This window comes from Cetorhinus maximus, chromosome 3 (genome assembly GCF_964194155.1).
Source record: "Cetorhinus maximus chromosome 3, sCetMax3.hap1.1, whole genome shotgun sequence".
In the NCBI taxonomy this organism is placed as follows: domain Eukaryota; kingdom Metazoa; phylum Chordata; class Chondrichthyes; order Lamniformes; family Cetorhinidae; genus Cetorhinus; species Cetorhinus maximus.
The window spans coordinates 30202394-30223037 of NC_135881.1; the positions used below are offsets into that span (position 1 = coordinate 30202394).

General features: G+C 41.4%; 1 protein-coding gene across 6 annotated transcripts in view; it reads left to right on the forward strand.

The window, feature by feature from the left end:
* zmynd11 (zinc finger, MYND-type containing 11) overlaps positions 1-20644 on the forward strand; it is a 189480-nt gene that overhangs the window by 81279 nt on the left and 87557 nt on the right. For 5 of the 6 annotated variants that reach the window (XM_078537313.1, XM_078537331.1, XM_078537317.1 and 2 more), the window contains 2 exons: positions 9956-10091; positions 20457-20616. In XM_078537313.1, coding sequence (XP_078393439.1) covers positions 9956-10091; positions 20457-20616 — 296 coding nt within the window. The remainder of the gene's footprint in view (positions 1-9955; positions 10092-20456; positions 20617-20644) is intronic. The other variant, XM_078537348.1, reaches the window with a different exon arrangement.

A 20644-nucleotide genomic window follows, 5' to 3' on the forward strand; every position in this document is an offset into this window, starting at 1 on the left:
TGCTGTTAGGAAGGGAGCTCCGGGATTTTGACCCAATGACAGTAAAGGAATGATGGTATATTTCAAAGTCAGAATGGTGAGTGACTTGGAGGGGAACTTCTAGATGGTGGTGCTCCCACCTATCTGCTGTCCTCGTCCTTCTAGATGGTAGCGGTCATGGGTTTGGAGGGTGCTGTCGAAGGAGCCTTGGTGAATTCCTGCAGTGCATCTTGTAGGTGGTACACACTGCTGCTACTGTGCGTCGGTGGTGGAGAGAGTGAATGTTTGTGAATGTGGTGCCAACCAAGCGGGTTGCTTTGTCCTGGATGGTGTCAAGCTTCTTGATTGTTCTGGGAGCTGCACTCATCCAGGCAAGTGGGGAGTGTTCCATCACACTCCTGACTTGTGCCTTGTAGATGGTGAACAGGCTTTGGGGAATCAGGAGGTGAATTATTCACCACAGGATCCCTAATGCCTGACCTGCTTTTGTAGCCACAGTATTTATATGGCTGGTCCAGTTCAGTTTCTGGTCAACGGTAACCCCCAGGATGTTGATAGTAGAGGATTCAGCAATGGTAATGTCAATGAATTGCCAAGGGCAGATGGCCCATAGCCTTTACAGAGAGGTGATGGTGTAGTGGTATTGGTCGCTGGTCTAGTAATCCAGAGACCCCGGGTTCGAATCCCGCCACAGCAGATGGTGGGATTTGAAAATTAAAATTAAAAATCTGGAATTAAAAGTCTAATGATGACCATGAAACCATTCTCGATTGTTGTAAAAACCCATCTGGTTCACTAATATCCTTTAGGGGAGGAAATCTGCCATCCTTATCTGGTCTGGCACATGTGACTCCAGATCTGCAATGTGGTTGAATCTTAAATGGCCTAGCAAGCCTCTCAGTTCTATCAAACTGCTACAAAGCCTCAAAAAAAGGAATGAAACCAGGCGGACCACCTGGCATTGACCTAGGCACCAGAAACGGCAACGGCAAACTCAGCCCTGTTGACCCTGCAAAGCCTTCAGCCATTTCTTGATACCATGTGGAGTGAATCGAATTGGCTGAAGACTGGCACAGTTTATGCTGGGGACCTCCAGAGGAGGCCGAGATGGATAATCCATGTTGAAGATTGTAGCAAATGCTTCGGCTTTATCTTTTTCACTGATGTGCTGGGCTCCTTCTTCATTGAGGATGGGGATATTTGTGGAGCCGCCTCCTTCAGTGAGTTGTTTAATTGCCCACCACCATTCACGACTAGATGTGGCAGGACTCTTAGAGCTTAGATCTGATCTGTTGGTTGTGGGATCGCTTAGCTCTGTCTATCACTTGCTGCTTATGCTGTTTGGCATGCAAGTATTACTGTGTTTATAGCTTCACCAGGTTGATGCCCTATTTTTAGGTATGCCTGGTGCTGCTTCTGGCATGCCGTCCTGCAATCTTCATTGAACCAGGGTTGATCCCCTGGCTTGATGCTAATGGTAGAGTGGGGCATATACCGGGCCATGAGGTTACAGATTGTGTTTGAGTACAATTCTGCTGCTGCTGATCGCCCTCAGAGCCTCATGGACGCCCAGTCTTGAGTTGCTAAATCTGTTCAAAATCTATTCCATTTAGCATGGTGGAAGTGCCACACAACACAATGGAGGGTATCCTCAATGTGAAGGCGGGACTTCGTCCCCACAATGACTGTGTGCGGCGGTCGTCACTCCCACCGATACTGTCGTGGACAGATGCATCTGCACGTTGGTGAGGATGAGGTCACGTATGTTTCTCCTTCTTGGTTCGCTCACCAACTACCGCAGACCCAGCCTAGCAACTATGTCCTCGGACTCGGTCAGTAGTGGTGCTACCGAGCCACTCTTGGTGATGGACATTGAATTCCCCCACCCATGGTACATTCTGCGCCCTTGCTACCCTCAGTACTTCCTCCAAGTGGTGTTCAGCATGGAGAAGCACTGATTCATCAGCTGAGGGAGGGTGGTATGTGGTAATCAGCTGGAGGTTTCCTTGCCTATTTTGACCTGATGCCATAACACTTCATGGGGTCCTGAGTCAATGTTGAGGACTCCCAGGGCGACTCCTTCCCCACTCTATATACCACTGCCACCACCTCCGCAGGGATGTTGATGGTGGTGTCTGGGACAATATCTGTAAAATATGATTCCGTGGGATGACTACGTCAGGCCGTTGCTTGACTAGTCTGTGAGACAGCTCTCCCGATTTTGGCACCAGCCCCCAGATGTTAGTAAGGAGGACTTTGCAGGGTCAACAGGGCTGAGTTTGCCGTTGCCGTTTCTGGTGCCTAGGTCAATGCCAGGTGGTCCGCCTGGTTTCATTCCTTTTTTTGAGGCTTTGTAGCAGTTTGATAGAACTGAGAGGCTTGCTAGGCCATTTAAGATTCAACCACATTGCAGATCTGGAGTCACATGTGCCAGACCAGATAAGGATGGCAGATTTCCTCCCCTAAAGGATATTAGTGAACCAGATGGGTTTTTACAACAATCGAGAATGGTTTCATGGTCATCATTAGACTTCTAATTCCAGATTTTTAATTTTAATTTTCAAATCCCACCATCTGCTGTGGCGGGATTCGAACCCGGGGTCTCTGGATTACTAGACCAGCGACCAATACCACTACACCATCACCTCTCCAAGCTTATCCCACACTGATGATAGAACATCATGACTAAATGCTTGCTCCCCAGCCCTCTCCTTGTACAGCCATGTAATCTTCAGGAAAGTTTTAAAAACTGTGGAACGGCACAATAATTGATTTTCAACATTTAAAATTGAATTGGAGGGTGTTGAGTGGCCTACATTTATGCATTTGAGCACCATATTTAGAGCTCTGCCGTCACCAACTTTACAACAGATGGCAAATTTTGGTGCACTATGAAAGGAACAAATTTATTCATGTCCTCTTTTTAAAGCTGATCTAGACAAACACAGAACCTTTCTGGCTTTGATCAAAAACTTAAGAGGCTGCAGTGGACACTCGGATTTAGTTGTGAAGGGATCCAATCATTATGTGGAAGAGTCAACTGCACCAAGGAGGCAAAGGGATGCTTTTACCCTGTTGTCAAGTGAAGAAGTCCCAAAGTAGATACTTATGTCGGGGAAAATATGGAGTGAAGTTCCTCAGTGCTGATGTGGAACTTATAATTTTAGCAGGAATTACTTGGTTGGATGACTTGTCAAACCGTACATTTGGAAACTCATAAACAGCCAAAGTGAAAACCTGCTTTACTTGGATAATGTAGAGGAGGCCGAAAGAGGAAAGGTTGCTCTGTTACTCTATACCTGCCCTCTCCTCAGCTTTAATCTTAACCCTATGCCTATTGAGCTACATTTTTTAAATAAAGGCCACTTATTCCTAAATCATCTGGGTAGTTTGCCCAAGAGTTTGGCTGCTGAAGTAAAATGCTTACTTTCACATGGCAGTTCATCTGCAGCTCACATGATGACCAAACATCATTTATTCCATGTTGATTTAAAACATGTCTGAAATAGTGAACTATTTTGGTCTTAATGTTTTTTTGAAAAACAAGATTCTTCTCCATACTTTCATATCTGACCAGGGACTGGTTAATAGCCATTGACCTCATAAATGGTTACTTTCTTATGATCGTGAGAAGATACACCAAAGTCTCTTTGCATTGAAGTGACAATATATGTTACCATGTACCACGTTACCTTGTCTTATTTCTTTCAGCCTCATCCCTCCTGCAAGTGATGTTAATAAAGATTCTCTCCTGATATTACTGGAGTTATAAATAACTTAGATTCAGGTATAGGGAGCAGCATTATAAGGTTAGCAGATTATACAAAACTTGCCAACATAATAGTGAAGAAGATAATCATAGACTTTGTGAAGATGTGGACGGGATGGTGAAATGGGCAGCAGCATCAATGTGGAGAAGTGTGAAATGTTGAACTTTGCAAGGACTAATATGTAGACTAATTTTGATCGGCACAATTTTGAAAAGTGTAGATGAGTGGAGAGACCTTGGTATCCAAATACAAAAATATTTATAAGTATGTTAAAAAGTATATAGAGTACTTGGCTTTATAAACAAAGGCATAGAATATAAAAGCGAAGAAATGCTGGAGTATTATAGACAATCCTGGGAACCACTCTTAGTAAGATGTAAAGGCCTATGGAAATGTATGGAGGAGGTTCACTAGATTGTTACCAGGGTTGAGGGAATTCAGTTATGTGCAGTGATTGAAAAAGTTAGAATTCTTCTTTCTGTTCCAAAGAGGTTAAGAGGTGACCTAATAGAGATTTACAAGATGGGAGGCTTTGATAGAGGAAAACGATTCCTTCTGGTGAGTGGTTCAATAACCAGGAGTCGTAGATTTAAAATGATTGGCAAAAGATTTAGACGGGAGATGTGCAGAAATGTTTTCATTTGGGTTTTTAAGATTTGGGACCCTCAACCTGATAAGTTGGTGGAAACTGATTTAACAGGGAGCTGACAAGTACTAGAGGACGAGGAACTTGCAGGTAATGGGCAAAGAACAGGGACTTGCACTTAAGCATGACGGTCCTGTCAATGAACCACTGTTGGTTACTATGATTCATTTTATAGGCTTTTATCTTGATAGTTGTTTTTTTTGAGGTGACCAGTTCCTATGCTGATCTATACCTGTGTTTATACTGTAGGTATCTGTCTTTAGGTGGTCTTAAAAATGGCCAAGGTTACTGATGCAAATATTTCTCATCTTGACCTTCCCTGGCGATGTAACCAGTCACATTATAACATTATACTGTTTATTTTGTATCACAAGAAACTAGTTTGTATGCACATCAACATAAAACAATGAGTTCAATTCAAAAGCCTGCAAAGCAGGCTTGTGTGATTTCCTCTTAAGTGGAGAATTCATAGTAGTTGAGTTTCCAAACCATGCAGTATAAATCCAGCTTTAGTTTTCCAAAGTACTTTGAATAAACTTCACAGTGGTATGCTGTAGCTGCCATATGTTCAATTTAAAGAATGCACTGGCATCTCACCAAGGTTTACACAAAGAGTACTGTAGAGATGTACTAAGAGGCTTCTTTAGTTGAACAACTAAGTTTATTTACAAAGCAGACAAAAACAAAAATTGCTGGAAAAACTCAGCAGGTCTGACAGCATCTGTGGAGAGAAAGACAGAGTTAACGTTTCGAGTCCATATGGCTCTTCAGAACTGAAGAGAAGTAAAAATGTGGTGAAATATATACTGTTTAAGGGGGTTGGGACAGGTGAAGCTGGATAGAAGGCCAGCGATAGGTGGAGGCGAAGGTGAGATTGCGAAAGATGTCATAAACAAAAGGTTGAAGGGGTGTTGATGGTGGCGATACTGGCTAAAGGAGGTGCTAATGGTGACATTAAGAGTAGAAAGCAGGATGAGCAAGTGACAGATGGCTCTAGTGGGGGCGGGGTGGGGGGAGGGGACAGTGGGAGAAAAGATCAAAGTGGCCTAAAGGTGGGGATAAAACAATGAATGGAAATAAATTTAAATTTCAACACACCACCCTGCTCTCATGCCCACATGTCCGTCCTTGGCCTGCTGCAATGTTCCAGTGAAACTCAACGCAAACTGGAGAAACAGCACCTCACCTTCCGATTAGGCATTTTACAGCCTTCCGGACTCAACATTGAGTTCAACAACTTCAGATCATGAACTCTCTCCTCCATCCTCACCCCTTTTTGACCCCCTTTTTCCAAATATTTATTTTATAATTTTTATATATATTTCCCCACCTATTTCTATTATTATTATTTTAAAAATTAATTCCATTCATTGTTTTATCCCCACCTTTTAGCCTATTTTATCTTTTCTCCCACACCGTCCCCTCCCCCTGCCCCACTAGGACTATCTGTCACTTGCTCATCCTGCTTTCTACCCTTAATGTCACCATTAGCACCTCCTTTAGGCAGCATCACCACCATCAACACCCCTTCGACCTTTTGTTCATGACATCTTTCGCAATCTCTCCTTCGCCTCCACCTATCTCTGGCCTTCTATCCAGCTTCACCTGTCCCACCCCCCTTAAACAGTATATATTTCACCACATTTTTACTTCTCTTTAGTTCTGATGAAGAGTCATACGGACTCAAAACGTTAACTCTGTCTTTCTCTCCACAGATGCTGTCAGACCTGATGAGTTTTTCCAGCAATTTTTGTTTTTGTTTCAGACTTCCAGCATCTGCAGTATTTTGCTTTTATTTACAGAGCTGCTGGATTAGGTGCAGGCCTCTAGCAAGGCTACAATACACACACTAGACTAGGAAAACTCCAGCCCTTATAAACTTCCCCGTCTCGGTGCTGATTGGCTGTTCCGACCACGTGACTATTACTCAGTAAGGCTGGTCTTAAAGCAACGATCACCACAAGTACCTTCAAGCCCCACAACCTCGATCACCAAAAAGGTCCAAAGCATCCAGTTCATGATTGCCATCACCCTCGAGGTCATATACCATTATTACATTTTCTCTGGGCCAAACCTTCGAGTTCTTATTAAATATCATCATGGGCGGCACCGTCAGCTCAAGGACTTCAGCAGTTCAAAGACTAGGCCTACTATGATCTTCAACAAAGAAGGCCAACAAATGATTAACCCATTTCCCCAAAACAAATGAAGAAAAAGTTAAGGTATTGCCATATAGCAGTCTTTCCCCTGGCTGCTGATTTATTGAGCTTTGTACTGAATTAATTGTCTCATGAATTAAAACTAGTCTCCCTAATCTTAAACTGTACTTTATACTGTGTACCTATATACAGTTCCAGAGTAAATATTTTTTAATTCTGTTCTGTATTAGTTGATTATCAATTTTTCTTGAATGGAGTATAACATAATTAGGTTCCATTGGAGTGGTTTATTGATCTGCAGTTTGCATGTTGGGCCTTGTATTTTTGACCTGTGCCTCCTGGTTCTACATTTTTTCTCATGAGAGGAAACATCCTCTCAGCATCTATCCTGTCAAGCACCCTCATTGCTGCAGGAGTTCCTCAGGGTAGTGTCCCGGGCCCAACCATCTTCAGCTGCTTCATCAATGATCTTCCCTCCATCATAAGGTCAGAAGTAGGGACGTTCACTGATGATTGCACAAGGTTCAGCACCAGTCGCAACTAAGATATTGAAGTGGCCTATGTCTATATGCAGCAAGGCTTGGGCTGATAAGTGGCAAATAACATTCATGCCAAAAAGTGTCAGGCAATTACTATCTCTAACAAGAGAAAATTTAACCATCTTCCCTTGTCATTCAATGGCATTACCATCACTGAATCCCTCACTATCAACATTTTGGGGGTTACTGTTGACCAGAAACTGTCCTGTAAATTGCCACATGAACACTGCACGTCAGAGGCTGGAAATTTTGGTAGTAACTAACTCTCCTCCTGACTCAAAGCCTGATCACCATCCACAAGGCACAAGTCAGGAGTGTGATGGAAAATTCTCCAGTTGTCTGAATTAGTGCAGCTCCAGCAACGCTTAGAAAGTTCAACATCATCCAAGACAAAGTAGCCTGCTTGATCGACTTCCGCTTGACCACTGGCTCACAGTGGCAACAGTGTGTACCATATACAAAATGCACTGCAGCAACTCACCATGCTCCTTCGACAGCACTTTCCAAAGCTGTGACCTCTACCGCCCAGAAGGATAAGGGCAGCAGACACATGGGAACAACAACACCCCCAAGCCACACATCATCCTGACTTGGAAATATACCTCCGTTCCTTCACTGTCTCTGGATCAAAATCCTGGATCTCCCTTCCTAACAGCACTGTGGTTGTACCTGCACCAGATGACTTTTGTAGTTCAAGAAGGCAACTCAGAACCACCTTCTCAAGGAAGTGAGCGATGGACAACAAAATCATGTTTGACAAATCTATTTTGAGTTTTCAAAATATATAAATGTCAGGGTTGATGAGAGGAAACCAGTAGATTAGTATATTTGGAATTTCAGAAACTATTCAATAACGTGCCACACAAGGTTGTTGCACAAAATTAGGGCTTAGGGCTCATGGGATTTGGGGTAGCATAAGCAAGAAGTGAGGATTGGTTAACGGACAGAAAGCAGAGGGTAGGAATAAATATTCTGTTTACGGGTTCGCAGATTGAAATTAGTGGAGTGCTGCTTGGGGCCGCAGCTATTTCAATCAATATCAATGACGTAGTTGAGGAGATCCATTGTAATGTATCCAAGTTTGCTGACAATACAAAGCCGGATGAGAAAGCAAGCTGAGGAAGGTGCAAAGAGGCTGCCAATTAGGCAGTTGGACAAGAAGATGGCAGGTGGAGTATAGTGTAGGGATTATCCAGTTTGTTAGGAAGAATAGAAAAACAGAATCCTTTTTCAAAAGGTGTGAGACTAGTAAATGTTGGTATTCTGAGGGAATTGGGTGTCCTTGTACACAAATCACAGAATTACCATGCAGGTATAGCATGCAATAAAATAGAATTTTAGCCTTCCTTTCAAGGGAGTTTAAGAGTAAGAAAATTCATGCTGCATTTATATAGGGCTTTGGTGAGCCCACACCTAGAGTCCTTTGTAGATTTTAGTCTTGTTATCTAAGAATATATTTGCCTCTGGGGTGTGTAACAAAGGTTCACTGGATTGATTTCTGTGATGAGAGGGCTGTCATATGAGAAGCGATTTGAGTTGAATGGTTCTATCCTCGAGTTTAGCAGAGTGAGAAGTGATCTCATTAAAATGTATAACATTCTGAGGTGGCTCGACAGGGTAGATGCTGAGATTTTAAAAAATGCCACGGATGCTGGAATTCTGAAATAAAACCAAAGTGCTATAAAAACTCAACATGTCTGGCAGCATCTGTAGAGAGAGAAACAGAGTTAATGTTTCAAGTCCAATATGACTCTTCTGCGGAACTCGTGTGAGAAGCTTTTTCCCCTACCAGAAAGGCTAGATCTTGGGGCCGTAGTTTCAGGATAAAGAGTCGACCATTTAGGACTGAGACGAGAAATTTCTTCACTAAGTAGGTTGTGAATCTTTGGGATTCTTTTCCCCAGAGGGCTGTCGATGCCATATTTGAGTATATTGAAGGTTGATCAGGAGTTTTGGGCACCGGGGGAAATCGAGGGATAGGAGGGACAAGTCATGAAAGTGGAGTTAATGTAGAAGTTCAGTCATGATCTTGCTGAATGATGGAGCAGGCTTGAGGGCTGTAATAGGAAGTCCTGCATTTATTTACTGTGTTTCGCAACATCACACCCCAAATTGGTTTACAGCCACCCGATTTCTTATGTTCTTCCTGACTGATTGCTGAGGTTGGCCTGGCTGTATGAAACATTGGCATCTTGAGTTTTGAACCCTATAATCCATTCATCTCTGCAACATCACAATCTTTTCACTTGTCCACAATCACAAAAATCATTATCTACCCCTTTGTCATCCCTGGCCACAATTTCTCTAATAACTTACTCACTGACTTTCTTGATCTCCATCCTCTGCAAATTTTAAATTCTTTTCTGCACTTGAGTCCTGCTTGCTACCAGGCCTGTCCTTTTTCCATGCTGACTCCATGTCCCAAAGGCATTGAATTGGCTAAATTGGTTAGGCCACTGCTGAAATTTTGTGTACAGCTCTGGTTACCACATTACAGGAAAGACAAAATTGTTCTGGAGAGAGTGCACAGCAGATTTACAAGAATGTTGCTGGAGCTTGAATATTGCAGCTATAAGGAGAGATTGGATAGGCTAGGGTTGTTTTCCTTAGAACAGAGGAGGCTAAGGGGTGACGTAAGTGAGGTGTACAAAATTATGAGGGATCTACCCTATATCTACTTAACATTACTGTCAGCACAAAATTCACTTCCAAACTTTTGGTGGTTTTACCCTTATTTAAACAAATAAGCCAAAAAAGGTCCTTATCTGAATCTATGCCTTCTGCAACTGAATAAATGAGCAGGGTTTAAGACCAGCATTACTACTATTGACTAACCCTGTTGTCTTTATTCTTCTAATGCAGCTCACAGTCTAGATAAGACCATGGTTCGCCTAACAAAAAGAAGGCTGTCAGACTCGCAAGTGGTCCAGCGACTCTGGAATGCTATTGAAGTCATCCGCAATCAGAAGCAAATTGCAAACTTGGACAGGATAACAAAGTATGTCCTTAGTTTAAAAACTGGGTTTTTAAATAGTGTATGGGAAATTTTGCTGAGTGGAGTTCTTTCTTATTTAAAACAAATAAACTCAACTACATTTTTATGCTCAATATAGCCAGATTCTCTTGAATACTTACCAACGTATTGGTAAATAGGAATATACTTGAATAGCTAATATTTAATTTTACCATTTTGTAAATGTGAAAAGCATTTAGATAGCAGTCCTTTACATTTTAGTATTTTATTAAACATATCAAAAGTGATCTTGCACAAAATCAGCTTTCTTTGGAGCACATTAACTTTAGGATAGACAAGCCCCCCGGGTCCTTGGACTTGGTCACCAAAACTAGAAGAAGAATTATAGCCGTTTATCTATTTGTTGCTTGCAGATCCTATTTCTGGATCTAAGCTCTATGCTGCTTTACTTCACATGAGAATCTGCCTTTTAAACATTTTTAAACTTGCTGTATCTTAAACAATCAAGCATTTATGAGCAAGGTAAAGTTGCAGGTGAAATTTAATATTGTAACTGGACAGCATTAGTGCAGTCAGCAATTAATTTGTAGAAGCTAAATGACAGATTCCATTTGTACAGTCCTGTCATGTTTGCTTTGTAAGTGTAGAAACTCAAACTTTTACCCGCTAATTAATACCCTCCGCCCTGACCCCACCAAAAAAGACGCTCTTATTTTTATCTCTCTCTCATAGTACCATTCTTTTCATTAGATTTTGCAAACCTTCTCCGCATTTTGATTTCCTGAGGAAAAGTGCAATTTATACCACGATTAGGTCAGGAATAAAAGCCATTCCCTCTTTATTATTTCTCTGCAAACTATTTTTGTGATCTTCATGTAGTCTAGAAGTGTGGAATGATGCATTTTGGTAGGAAGAATGAGGAGAGGTAAAATAAATTAACTGGTACAATTGTAAAGGGGTATACTTGAATAAATCTTGGCAGGTGGCACAACAAGTAGATATGGCTGTTTTTTTAAAAAAGCATTCAAGGCTTTATAAACTAAGACATAGGGCTGAATTTTACGGTTTGCGGTGGGGTAAAGAAGGCAGACGGGGAAGCATGTTGTCTGCTTGCTTGCTCCCCCCACCCCACCATCTCAACATGGCAAATCAAGGGTCGGACAGCCAATTAGCAGACATCTGGCAGTCAGGTAGTGTTGGGGGTGTTGGTGGGTCTGCGCCCGATGAGGTGTCTAGGATGGACATCAAGTAGGAGAGTGATTAGGTCGTAAACTGGAAGTTGGTCAAGGCCACCAATTTAAAAGCCCCCGCCCTCTCACTCTCTCCTTATTTGTTATGCAAGCCTAAATGACAGTGAAGAAGTAAAGTATACTAACATCCAAATGCTGTGGCCTACAGTAGCAGATTCTGCCGCCTCCTCATACCTAACGTAAATCACTCGCAACAGTTTTCCCACGTGTCTACAAAAAAATGGAGTGGGCAATGTAAAATTGCAGTCAGTTATCTCATTCATAAACTCAATTGCTTGTTATTTTTTTTTCCAAAATGTCTGGTGTGTTTCCAATTTCAATGCCGCCTCACCCTCTGTAATATTGGAGACTGGCAGATTGACATCAGATTGCCAACCCGACGTAATCATGCTGTATTTTGCATGGGTGGGACGGTTTGTCTAATTTGTGGCTGTAAAATCCAGTCCCGTAAAGTACAAACGCAAAGAGATTATACTGAACCTTCATTAAATTATGGCTAATCCCCAGTGTTGTGTCTAATTCCGGGCACCCTTTTTTAGGAATGATGCTAAGGCCTTGAGGAGATTCACTAGAATGGTACCAGTAATGCAGGACTTCAGTTATATGGAGAGACTGAGGAAGCTGGGATTATTCCCCTTGGAGTAGGAAGGTTAATGAGAGATTAAATACAGCTATTCAAAATTATGAAAGGTTTTGAGACGGAGTAAATACAGAGAAACTTTCCAGTGACAGGAAGGTCTGTGACCAGGAGACATGAATTCAAGGTAATTGGTAAAAGAGCCAGAGACAAGATGAGAATTTTTTTCCACAACGAGACTTGGAATGCACTGCCTGAAAGGGTGGTTGAAACAGATTCAATAATAACTTTCGAAAGAGAATTGGATAAATACTTGAAAAGAAAAAATGCAGGCTATAGGGAAAGAGCAGGAGTGAGACTAATTGAATAGCTCTTGCTGACAAAGGCACGATGCACCAATTGGCAGCCCCCTGCACTATATCATTATGAATCTAAGATCCTTTGGCCTTTGTTGTAAAACAACTTAATTAGATTGTTTAACAAATTGATTCAGTAAGGCTATTTCCCTGCCATTTATGGAAGAGCAAATTTTAAATGAAATAATCAAAACAATGTTAGCTAAGAGGGTCTAATGTTTCAGCGCATGCATGTTCTGTTGTGCTCTGTTTTGTTTTCCTCCTTTCTCCTATTCTTTCGGTAACTGCTTATCATTGGATGACCAATTTATATATCTCCTATGTTGCTCCCAACTGGGTAAGACACTGACTACCTGAAACTAATAGGCAGTTATCATTTGTATATTTATTTAAAAAAAATTCTGGTCAAATCATTTACTAATTTCTATATTTTCTCCCCATTCCTGCAGACTTCATTTACCATAGTCAGAGTTATTTACAGAAGGAGGCCAGTCAGCCTGCCGAGTTCATGCTGGCTCTCTGTTGAGTAAACCAGTCAGTCCTATTCCCCTGCTCTATCCCCATAGCCCTGCAAGTTTATTTCCTTGAAGTGCCCATCCATGCTTAGCTTATAATGGAAATCAAGAAAATAATTTCCTTTGGGTTAGATTTCAAATCAATGATATTGGGACATCACCCATATAAGTTTGCTTTTCTCGCCCCCTACCTCCCCACCCATACCCCCAACCTAGTAGAACTTGAAATAAAAATGGAAAGTGCTGGAAAAACTTAGTTCTGACAGCATCTGCGGAGAGAGAAACGGAGTCAATGTTTCGTGTCCAATGTAGCTGCTGTTCAGAGTTCCTGGTTTGAAAGCTGCATTCTCCATGGCAACACCTCCACCAATCAGAGTCCAATGACAATCAATCAGCACTCTCTTCTCATGCAGTATAAATTGTTCACCCATTACAGTTGGAAAAAATTCTTGTGAACTATCCTGATGAATGCAAGACAAAAATCTTTGATAGAATGTCTCTTTTTTTTCAGCAATTGAAAGAACTTATTTTCCATTGCCTTAGTGAAGTTCAAACTCTCAGCTTTTTAGGCAACAGGTTCAAAATCCTCTGTTTAGTTTGATTTGGGTAAGGAATTAAGTATGATGTGCTAATGGAAAATAAGAAACTCTGAACTATTTTTAAGTACCAGTTGATAAACTTTTGAATCTGATCCACAGATCCCCAGGATCTAACTAATTGAGCACAGGGAAACTACCAGCTTTTGTAGAACCATAGAAAAGTTACGGTGCAGAAAGAGGTTATTCAGCTCATCAAGTCTGCACTGCCCAAAGAGGGAAAAAAGAAACTAGCTGCTCATTTTAATCCCATTTTCCAGCACCTGGTCTGTAGCCTTGCAGGTTACAGCACTTCAGATGCAGATCCAGGTATCTTTTAAATGAATTGAGCATTTCAGCCTCAACCACCAACTTAGGCAGTGAATTCCAGACACCTATCACCCTCAGGGTGAAAAAGTTTTTCCTCATGTCCCCTCTAATCCTTCTACCAATCACCTTAAATCTATGCCCCCCCTGGTAACTGACCCCTCAGCTAGGGGAAATAAGTCTTTCCTGTCTACCCTATCTCGGCCCCTCATAATTTTTTACACCTCAATTAGGTCACCCCTTAGCCTCCTCTGTTCTAAGGGAAACAACTCTAGCCTATCCAATCTCTCCTCATAGCTACAATTTTCAAGCCCTGGCAAAGTTTTTGTAAATCTCCTCAGCACTCTCTCCAGAGCAATTATGCCCTTCCTGTAATGTGGTGACCAGAACTGTACACAAAATTCCAGCAGTGGTCTAACCAGCATTTTATACAGTTCCATTATTACATCCCTGCTTCTGTATTCAATACCTTGCCTAATAAAGGAAAGCATTCCATATGCTTTCTTGAACACCTTGTCCACCTGTGGACATGCACTGCAAGGTCTCTCACTTCCTCAACCCCTCTCAATAACTTTCAGTTTATTAAGTATTCCCTAGCTTTGTTTGCCCTCCCCAAATGCATTACCTCTCACTTTTCTGGATTGAATTCCATTTGCCACTTCTCCACCCATTCAACCAAATCATTGATATCATTCTGGAGTCGACAGCTATCCTGTTCCCCATCAACTACACGGCCATTTTTTGTCATCTGCAAATTTCCCAATCATGGCCTCCCACATTTAGGTCTAAATCATTAATGTACACAAGAAATTTTCCATTCGCAAAAACATCCATCGACCATTACCTTTTGTTTCCTGTCACTGAGCCAATTTTGGATCCAACCTGCCACCTTCCTCTGTATCCCATGAGATCTCACTTTCCTGACCATGTGGGACCTTGTCAAATGCCTTATTAAAATCCATGTAGACAATATCCACTGCACTACCTTCATCAATCCTCCTTGTTCCTTCCTCAAAATATTTCATTAAGTTAGTAAGACATGATCTTCCCCTAATAAAAGAAGGCTGACTATCCCTGATCGATCCATACCTTTCTAAGTGACAGTTTATCTTGTCTGTCAGAATTGTTTCCAATAATCCCTAACAGCACTGTGGGTGTACCTACACCACATGGACAGCAGCAGTTCAAGAACTCATCACCTTCTCAAGGGCAACTAGGGATGGGCAATAAATGCTGGCCCAGCCAGAGAAGCCCACATCCTGTGAATGAATAATATATTTTTTTAAAATTTGCCCACCACTGAAGTCAGACTGACCGGCCTATAATTTTCTGGCCTGCCCCTCGCACCCTTTTTAAATAACGGTACAATGTTTGCAGACCCTTCCAATCCTCTGGAACCTTGCCTGTATCTAGTGAGGATTGGAAAATGATCCTCAGAGCATCTGCTATTTTCTTCCTTGGCTTCCTTCAACAGCCTGGGGTACAATCCATCTGGCCCTGGTGATTTATCCACTTTTGAAGGATGCCAGTCCCTTTAGTACTTCCTCATTCACTGTCTTTATTTTATCTAATATTTCACACTCCTCTTTAACTAGAAACGTAGAAAATAAGAGCAGGAGTAGGCCATTCGGCCCTTCGAGCCTGCTCCGCCATTCATCATGATCATCCAACTCAATAGCCTGCTCCCGCTTTATCCCCATACCCTTTGATCCCTTTTGCCCCAAGAACTATATCTAACTCCTTCTTGAAAACATACAATGTTTTGGCCTCAACTACTTTCTGTGGTAGTGAATTCCACAGGCTCACTACTCTCTGGATGAAGAAATTTCTCCTCATCTCAGTCCTAAATGATCTACCCCGTATCCTCAGACTGTGACCCCTGGTTCTGGACTCCCCCACCATTGGGAACATCCTTCCTGCATCTACCCTGTCTAGTCCTGTTAGAATTTTATAGGTTTCTATGAGATCCCCCCTCATTCTTCTGAACTCCAACGAATATAATCCTAACCAACTCAATCTCTCCTCATATGTCAGTCCCACCATCCCAGGAATCAGGCTGGTAAACCTTCGCTGCACTCCCTCTATAGCAAGAACATCCTCAGAATGTCTGCATCATCTCTCTCCTTAGTGAAGACAGAGACAAAGTACTTGTTGAGAACCCTGCCGACATGTTCTGCATCAACCCACGAGTTACCATGTGCATCTCTGATAGGCCCTACCTTTTCGTTCGTTTTCCTGTTGCTCTTGATGTACTGCTAAAACAGCTTAGGATTTTCTTTGATTTTACCTGCCAATATCTTTTCGTATCCTCTCTTTGCTTTCCTAATTTCCATTTTTACTTCATCCCTGTACTTTCTATACTAACTGATTTGCAAATAGGTTTGACCCTGTTTGATTTAGCCAACTTTTATTTCACCGTTCAGAATGACGCTTATTGGCTTGTTATTTAATGATATGTAACAAGTAAAATATTTCTATTTATGAACTAAATTAAAGCCGAGTAAGTGCCAATTATTTTTGCATTTTTGTCTGCACGTTGCTTGACTTCAGACTTAAATGAAACATTTCAGGTATTGGAACTTTTTATTCTGATATCCTGTTAAATCCAACCATCTAACTTCCAGTAAGAACCTACTCCAGCTCGTATTGTGGCTATGGGGAAAATGTAATTAGAGTTAAGGGAGGTTGATAGAGGTGGGTGTGGGAGAAGCTAAAATATGTTATTAAAGATTTCAATATAATTTACACTGAATTGCAACAAGAATAACAATTTATAAAGTGTCATTAACATAGGCCTGAATTTTGCAGTAATAATGCTAGCAAAATTGTTGGCATTCACCATCTCTTGGATTCTGGAAGAAAAAGTGTGTTACTATAAAGCACAGACGAGATCTTTCTCAATTTGGTTTTTCTTTTAAAAATCCTTTCAAAGTGACTCTACACCCCAGGTGTGAGGATGGTTGAGTGACTCCAGGTGCATGGAGAGTTTCCATCATTATCGCTACACCCATCTGATGTCTAATGCTGTTATATAATCAGAGTTGGGAATTCCAGCAGATTCTCTTCTCCCTACCTGCCCCCGCCACACTGAATTCCACCAGATTGGCAGTTCCGTTATTGGTGTTGAACGTGTCGAGCTCGATCTCTGTTTTTTCTAGGAACCTGAAGTGTGAACAGTGCCATAATCTTCCATTCATACTGTTTCATTTTGCTTGTTTTGTAAACTCTTATTTCCCCTTAAATTTTCTTTCCACAAACGCTTAAAATTTCCTTCCTAGCCAGTGTATTTTGGTCAATTTAAATCTGCCTTTCACCTCCTCTACATTTCACTGCACCCCAACCCCACCCCAACCCACCGACCCAGTTTTCTTCCATAACCGGAAACATGGTTATATCTGTTTCTAGACAGCTCCTCGACACTAGACAAATGCTTTCTCAGGGTTGAACTCTGGTACTCCTAGCTTGTCAAATGAATTGTGTCCTCTAGCTTCCACCTGCTTTTTCAGCAAACTTGTCTTGTTATTCTTCCCTCTTTTTTTTGTCCAGCCCGCCCTGCCAGGTTATCTTTCCAGTTAAAATCCACTCTTCAAAGGGCATTTCTACCCCTCCTATTTTTCCTATAAAGTCTCCTAACATCCAATAAATATGGGAGGGTTGGCAAAGGTAAGGAAGAACTACACTTTAAAAAAGCACAAGTCCAATATGTTACAGTTATGTTTACCTATTGACTTTCCCGTATCTTCTGAAACGTATTTCCCTTCAAATAGTTCCTGTTTCTCCATTGATGGCAGAGTCCATAAAAAGCACTTGATCTTTTTACTTTAAACTTGTAAAGAAGAACCTGCATTTACATAGCACCTTTCATGACCTCAGGCTGTCCCAAAGCTCTTTGTAGGCAATGATTTGAGATGTAATCACTGTTATAATATAGGAAATGTGGCAGCCAGTTTCCTACCGACAGCAGTAAGATAAATGATTTTAGTGATGTTGGTTGGAGAATATTGGCCAGGACATCCAAGAGGATAAACTCTTGGATTAACACCTCATCTGAAAGACAGCACATCCAAATGTGCAGCACTTTTTCACAATGCTGTACTGATATAATCATCCAGGTTATGTAAGTCTCTGGAGAGAGCATTGAGCCTACAGCCTTCCAAATCAGATCCGAGTGCTGTCACTCAGCCATGGCTGTTGCCATTGGAGTAAAATTTTGTAAAAATGAAGTCATAGTACGCACATTGTGACACAATATTTAATTATGTTGATGTGTTGTACTTAAGTACAAAGTTAAACCATGTTTACATTGCTGGGAATCCCAAAAAATGGTTACAGCGCAGAAGAAGCATTCGGCCCGTTGTGTCCATGCTTGCTTTCTGCAAGACCAACTCACCTAGTCCCACTCACCTGACTTGTTTTCCTGTAGCCCTGCAAATTTCTCCTCTTCAGGTATTTGTCCAATTCCCTTTTAAAGGTGTATAATGAATCTGCCTCCACCATGGTCTCAGGCAGTACATTCCAGATCTTAACCATTCACTGCATAAAAATGTTTTTCTTCATGTTGCCGTTGCTTCTTTTGCTAATCACCTTAAATTGGTGTCCTCTGGCTCTTGATTCTTCTAATGAGAACAGTTTCTGTCTGTCTACTCCGTCCAGATCTCTCATGATTTTGAACACACCTCTAGCAAATCGCCTCTTGATCTCCTCCAACTGCTCCAATCTATCCAACTAATAGAAGTTCCTCATCCCTGGAACCATTATCGTGAATCTTTTCTGCACTCTCCCTAATGCCTTCACATCTTTTCTGAAGTGTGGTGCCTGGGCACAATGTTCCAGTTGTGGCTGAGCTTTAGCCAGTGTTTTATACTATTTTATACTTTAAGGAAGTAACAAGCAAGGTTGGTAAAGGGGAACCTATAAATGTGGTGTACTTGAATTTACAAAAGGCATTCAATAAGGTGCCACATCAAAGGTTACCATACAAAATAAGAGCTCATGCTGTAGGGGGTAACATATTAGCATGGACAGAGGATTGGTTAGCTAACAAGAAATGGAGTAGAGGAAAAATGGGTCATTTTCCACTTGGCAAGCTGTGGAGTGCCACACGGATCAGCGCTGAGTCCTCAACTATTTACAATCTATATTAATGACTTGAATGAAGGGACTGAATGTATGATAACTAAATTTACAAAAATAGGTAAGAAAATAAGTTGTCAGGAGGGCATAGAGTCTACAAAGGGATTTAGATAGGTTAAGTGTGTGGGCAAGTAAGTGTGTGGGCAAGAATTTGACAGAGGGAGTATATGTGGGAGAATGTGAAACTTGTTCACTTTCACGGAATGAATAGAAAAGCAGTGTATTATCTGAATGGAGAGAGACTGCCTAACTCTGGTACGGAGGGATCTATGAACATAAATCGCAAAAAGTTAGTATGCAGCTACAGCAAGTGATTAGGAAGAGAAATGAAATGTTGGTATTTATTGCAAAGGGAATAGAGTATAAAAGTAGGGAAGTGTTGCTAAGCTCTGCCAGGGCCTTAGTTTCAGCCTCCTTATTTAGGAAAGGATATAATTGTATTCGGAAGTTCCAAGGAGGTTCACTACATTGGTTCCTGGGATGAAGGAGCTATCTTATGAGGAAAGGTTGAGCAGGTTGTAGCTATACTCATTGCATACAGCAGAATAAGAGATGATCTTTTTGAAATTTATGTGGTTCCGAGGGGACTTGACAGGGTGGGCGCTGAGGTTGTTTCACCTTATGGGGAGTGTCTATAACTAGGGGATGCAGTTTAAAAATGAGAGGTCTCCAATTTAAGACAGATAAGGAAATTTAGAGTGCAGTGGAGGCTTTCATTGAATGTATTCAACGCCTAGTTAGATAGATTTTAGATCGATAGGGGAGTCGAAATTATGAGGGGCAGGCAAGAAAGTGGAGTTGAGGCCGCAATTGGATCAGCCATGATCTTATTGAATAGCGGAGCAGGCTCAAAGGGCTGAATGGCCTAATCCTGACTCTTGTGTTCTTGTATATAATTTTATCATAGCTTCCTTGCTTTTGTACTCTTATGTCCCTTTTTATAAAGTCCAGGATCATGCATGCTTTAACCTCTTTCTCAACATATCCTGTCCCCTTCAATGATTTATGCACATATGTACCCCACACTCCTGCTCAGTCCCTCTGCTCCTGCACCCACTTTAGAAATGTACCCTTTACTTTATATTGCCTCTCCTTGTTCTTTCTACCAAAACGAATCACTTCACACTTGCGATGCCAGTGTTTAAGTATTTTTAAACTAGGTGTCACAGTTATATACAGTTCCTGCCATTGCAATTGGTTTTCAAATTCAATTTTACACTGACCCCAATAGTTGTTATAATCCCAATATTAACTAAGAAACTGAATTTAAATATAAGCAACTAATAATCTCTGAATAATTCCCATTTTCGTAATGTTTTCAACAAAATTGCTTATTACAACAATTGTGGGAAATGTTGGCAATTAATTAATTGCATCCTATTTAATTTCCTTCCTTAGGCATTTGCAAAGTCCTTAAGTTACAATTAAGAAGTCTGGAAATTAGTTCTATTTTGATTTGCAGTTTGGTTGTATTTGTTACTTTGCTTTCTGCATTTTTGCAGACTAGGCAATGGAAAGTTTCATCCAGAGAGTATTGAGAAAGGAATAGATAAATTTCTGTTAAAGGTTGTAATCCTAAATTAGCCATTTTTATTAGACACTGTTTGATTTAGCAGTGATGATTGATTGTGGTTGTCTCTGTGGTTTCTCCTTTAGGTTTATGTCTCGCCTTCATAGTATGCATCCAAAGGACACCAATAGACAGCTGGGCCTTGCAGTAAAAGACGGCCTGATTGTTGAAACACTGACTGTGGGCTGCAAGGGTTCAAAGGCAGGCATCGAACAGGAAGGATATTGGCTACCGGGGGATGAGATTGTAAGCATTGTGATCATTTAGGACTGGC